The 5459-nt window shown below is 30.9% G+C and overlaps 1 protein-coding gene across 1 annotated transcript in view; it reads right to left on the bottom strand.

Annotated features, from left to right (window-relative positions):
• LOC106475177 (dnaJ homolog subfamily B member 13-like) overlaps positions 1 to 5406 on the bottom strand; it is a 29769-nt gene extending 24363 nt beyond the window's left edge. The window contains exons 1-3 of the mRNA XM_022379360.1: positions 5292 to 5406; positions 3147 to 3305; positions 2564 to 2706 (exon numbers count right to left, since the gene is read on the bottom strand). Coding sequence (XP_022235068.1) covers positions 2564 to 2706; positions 3147 to 3305; positions 5292 to 5406 — 417 coding nt within the window. The remainder of the gene's footprint in view (positions 1 to 2563; positions 2707 to 3146; positions 3306 to 5291) is intronic.
• Positions 5407 to 5459: the final 53 nt, after the last annotated feature.

Raw genomic sequence — 5459 nt, forward strand, 5'->3', positions numbered from 1 at the left:
ATGAAGTTAATACCACTGATGTGACTGTTACCGAGGATAGAACATTTCCTGATGAAGCAGATGAACCCCATATGAAGCAGAAGTCAACGAGACAGAGACCAATACCGAAGAAGATACGTCCCGTAAAATTAAGAGACTTTGTTGAAATGTAATTTTGTGTTTGTAATTCTGTACATTTAATTAAATTATTGTTATTGGTTTATTGGAAGTGGCTATTGTTCGGGACGAACAATACTAAGGAGAGGCAGTGTTGCGTCAGCGAGGTCACGTGACTAGTATCACGCCACCTGTTTCTAGAAATATCCTGTTCCTTCAAGAATGCCCCTGCATTTACTAGATATCTGTTAGTCTTGTATACATAAGACGTTCACAACGTGACGGGACAACAGTGCAATGAGTAATTGCATGTATGCGGATAAAATATTGTTGGCCACGTGAGACGTGAGCGTTTGTTATAGAGCGACTGTTGAAATTAAGAGTATCGCAAAGTTATATTCAGAAAGAATAAACCAGTTTTATTTAAGAAAGGACTTGTGTCGCTAAAGTTTCGTCGGGACGAATTTACGGAAAATTAACTAACAAACGGAGACGTAACAATATGTTTATATGTTGTTATGATGAGTTTATAAAAGAACAATCATGGCTAAGGTTAGGAATGATTGTGTTTTAATATATGTTTATAAATGATGATTTTATGAAACAACAATCATGGCTAAGTTTAGGAATGATTGTGTTTTAATATATGTTTATAAATGATGAGTTTATAAATGAACAATCATGGCTAAGGTTAGGAATGATTGTGTTTTAATATATGTTTACAAATGATGATTTTATAAAAGATCAATCATGGATAAGGTTAAGAATGATTGTGTTTTAATATATGTTTATAAATGATGAGGTAATAAAAGAACAATCAGAGTAATATAGTTGCACCCAAGTAGAATGTGTATGCTTACGCTAAAAATAACCAACTTACCCAGCGTAATAATCTTCCATTCAAATAGTACTTATATATATATATATATATATCTTTACACCAAATATCCAACTTACTCGGTGTAATATAATTCTACCGAAGTAGTATACATATATATGTTTAGGCCAAACATCAAACTTAATTGGTGTAATTTAGTTCCACCCAATTAGCATATGTGTCTTTACACCAAACATCAAACTTAATTGGTGTAATATAGTTCCACCCAATTAGCATATGTCTCTTTACACCAAACATCCAACTCACTCAGTGGAACGTACTTGTAAACAAGCGATATTTCTGTTTATTGATATTATTAATTCTGCAAGATGTTATTGCAGACATTCTGATTATTTCGACATTTCTAAAATCTGTAGTCCTTTGGATATAGGTTAACAAATTGTAAACAGTAATCTCCAAGTTTTGTTCAGAAGAATGATCAAACTTGTCTCTCTACAAACACATCAGAATACTTCCATTCAATTGTATGATAAAACAAAAATATCTGCGAATTGTTAAGAATTTACACGAAATTAAAATGTATAGTACGTCAAGTTAAAAAAAACATTTATACCAGAAGAGTACTTAAGAACGACATTTATACCAGATGAGTACTTGTAAGAACGACATTTATACCAGAAGAGTACTTGTAAGAACGACATTTATACCAGATGAGTACTTGTAAAAACGAAATTTATACCAGATGAGTACTTGTGATAACGACATTTATACCAGATGAGTACTTGTAAAAATGACATTTATCCAAGAGGAGTACTTGTAAAAACGACATTTATACCAGATGAGTACTTGTGGCAACGACATTTATACCAGATGAGTACTTGTAAAAACGAAATTGATACCAGATGAGTACTTGTGACAACGACATTTATACCAGATGAGTACTTGTAAAAACGAAATTTATAACAGAAGAGTACTTGTAAAAACGACATTTATACCAGATGAGTAGTGACAACGACATTTATACCAGATGAGTACTTGTGACAACGACATTTATACCAGATGAGTACTGGTAACAGCGACACTTATACCAGATGAGTACTTGTACAAACGACATTTACACCAGATGGGTACTTGTGCCAACGACATTTATACCAGATGGGTACTTGTGACAACGACATTTATACCAAATGAGTACTTGTGACAACGACATTTATACCAGATGAGTACTTGTAACAACGATACTTATACCAGATGAGAACTTGTACAAACGACATTTATATCAGATGAGTACTTGTGAATCGACATTTATACCAGATGAGTACTTGTGACAACGACATTTATAAAAGATGAGTACTTGCAAGAACGACATTTTTACCAGATGAGTACTTGTAACAACGACATTTATACCAGATGAGTACTTGTGACAACGACATTTATACCAGATGATTACTTGTAACAACGACCACATGACTCGGGAAGATATTGTTTAGTTTAGCCATTGTGGTAAATATCTTGGAGTTCAGACTGTAGTCATGGTTCTCTCTAACTGTTTAGGAGTTCAATGACCGTTACCACATTCTTATACATCATGTGCTGCTGGAGAATCATGAATACAGAGTGAAAAACTACCTGTTTAAAAAGTTTAATCTTCTTAATGCATCCATGGAATACTTCTTCCAACGTCAGCATCAACTCTCTTTCCTCTGGTGGACGTTGTTTATCATGTCTGCAGCCTAATTTTCCTCCATGAGCAATGTTCGGGACAAAAAATTCTAAGAAAACAGTAATTATTAAAAACGTCTAATAAAGAAAAGGCTAGCTATGTCTATTAAAGGTAAAAAGTAACTTATAACTTATTGAAGCTAATCACGTGTGATAAACTGTAATGATTAGAAACCCTATTATCGTTATTTAACAACCATAATCCCGATAATATCTGATGAAGTTCGATCATTAAATTCAATAAAAAACCTAAATTCTAACTAGAATTAATTGTATCTGTATAAAAAGTACTGGTATTTATAAGGATAACATGAATGAAGGCATTTAGGAAAATTTGAAACTTGTATAGAGATATAACAATTGAGTAAAAATATCGAACAGATTGTGATTTGATTATTATCAAATATCGTTGTTACTTTAAGATGAGTTCCATAATTACGGTTACACGCAGTTACTTTATCCAATTCCGAAAGAAAGGAAACTGATTTACCAGCAAACGGGTTATCTACTCCAAAAAACTCTTCAAAGGTTCTGTGCGGTTCACCATGGAAGACGTAGCCTTCTGTAAAGTCCTGTCCTTCCTCTGCCACCGGAACACCAATCTTGAGACCTTTCTCACCAAATTGATCATAAATGGCCTTTCTTTTTGCTTAATATAAATAAAAAGGTAAGAAATACCTGCCGAAGTGTAACCATAAGTTACAGAATTTTATTATATTATAAAATGTACATAAAACTAGTTAATAGTGTTTGTAGAGGGGTGATAGCAAACTAGCATAAAATATTGTCAACAATGTATTTACTTTGTATACCAACAGATCATTTACGCGGTGTCTAGTCTTACAGTCAGTAGAAAATATGAAACATTTTGTTTGAGTTGTTTTGTAATACTTGTTGGCGTTTCTTGGCAAAAATAACTACTGATTAACTTAAAAACAAATCAAAATAACGTCTGATTAACTTATAAACAAATCAAAATAACTACTGATTAACTTATAAACAAATCAAAATAACTACTGATTAACTTAAAAACATATCAAAATAACTACTAATTAAATTAAAAACAAATCAAAATAACTACTGATTAACTTATAAACAAATCAAAATAACTACTGATTAACTTAAAAACATATCAAAATAACTACTAATTAAATTAAAAACAAATCAAAATAACTACTGATTAACTTAAAAACAAATCAAAATAACGTCTGATTAACTTAAAACAAATCAAAATAACTACTGATTAACTTATAAACAAAGTAAAATAACTACTGATTAATTTAAAGCAAATCAAAATAATTACTGAATAATTTAAAACAAATGAAAATAACTACTGATTAATTTAAAACAAATCAAAATAACTACTGATTAACTTATAAACAAATCAAAATAACTACTCATTAATTTAAAACAAATCAAAATAACTACTGATTAATATAAAACAGATCAAAATAACTACTGATTAATATAAAACAGATCAAAATAACTACTGATTAATTTAAAAGAAATGAAAATAACTACTGATTAATTTAAAACAAATCAAAATAACTACTCATTAATTGAAAGCAAATCAAAATAACTACTGATTAATATAAAACAGATCAAAATAACTACTGATTAATTTAAAAGAAATGAAAATAACTACTGATTAATTTAAAACAAATGAAAATAACTACTGATTAATTGAAAACAAATCAAAATAACTACTGATTAACTTAAAAACAAAGTAAAACAACTACTGATTAACTTATAAACAAATCAAAATAACTATTCATTAACTGAATAACAAATCAAAATAGCTAATAATTAACTGATAAACAAATCAAAATAACTACTGATTAACTTAAAAACAAATCAAAATGAATGATCTCGACACATAGACTATATATTTTCCAAACTTTTACAGAAATATTATGATGTCGCTGGTGGACGATAAGAACTGAAGTTTGCATATCCGATCACAGCCAATGAAAACCTACAACTAAATGCTGACCATCAAAAACATAAGTGGATTGTTGAGCTCTTGCCAAATGGCAGGTATTTTCTTTTATAGAAATCCTGCAAAATGTAAAAAAGTAAAATCCGTGCCTATTTCCTTTTTTTTTTTTTGTGGGCAAAAGAAATAAACAGTTATCTTAATTGAAAAATCAGAGCATCATAAAAAAAAACAATATTTGATTCTCTCGGGCACCCCCTTCCCCGGGAGACCAAAATTGACCAATATCTGACAAACCAAGAGGATTGGCAACTGTAATAACTAAATTTAGAAAAAGGGCCTGAAGTTATTTTTTTAGGTGCCAAACCTTCTTGAGACTCCCATAAGAATGGCACGTGCTATATCTACGTGCTGTAAAAATGAAATAACCAAGCATTATTTCTTGCAGTGAAGAAAAAATATTTACTAACATCAGCTATTTGTTATAATCTTTTACCTTGCATCGTGCATATACTCTGGTAATCATATCAAAGTGGACATCTGTGTAATATATACACTACACTTGCTTCGTGCGTATACCCTGGTAACCACATCAAAGTGGACATCTGTGTAACATATACACTACACTTGCTTCGTGCGTATACCCTGGTAACCACATCACAGTGGAAACCTGTGTAATATATATGTACATTGACTTGCAATGTACATTTTCTGGTATAGTTTTGTCAATTCCATGAGGGTAACATGCAATCCAATCATTTCCAGGATTGTAAGAGTACTCTACTGTATTCAAAAGACGAGCTAAAACAGACATCTCAAAGTCCCATCAACAGCTATCTGACTATGTGCAAAAATATTGCTACACAA

The sequence above is a fragment of the Limulus polyphemus genome, unplaced genomic scaffold (assembly GCF_000517525.1).
Source record: "Limulus polyphemus unplaced genomic scaffold, Limulus_polyphemus-2.1.2 Scaffold8183, whole genome shotgun sequence".
In the NCBI taxonomy this organism is placed as follows: domain Eukaryota; kingdom Metazoa; phylum Arthropoda; class Merostomata; order Xiphosura; family Limulidae; genus Limulus; species Limulus polyphemus.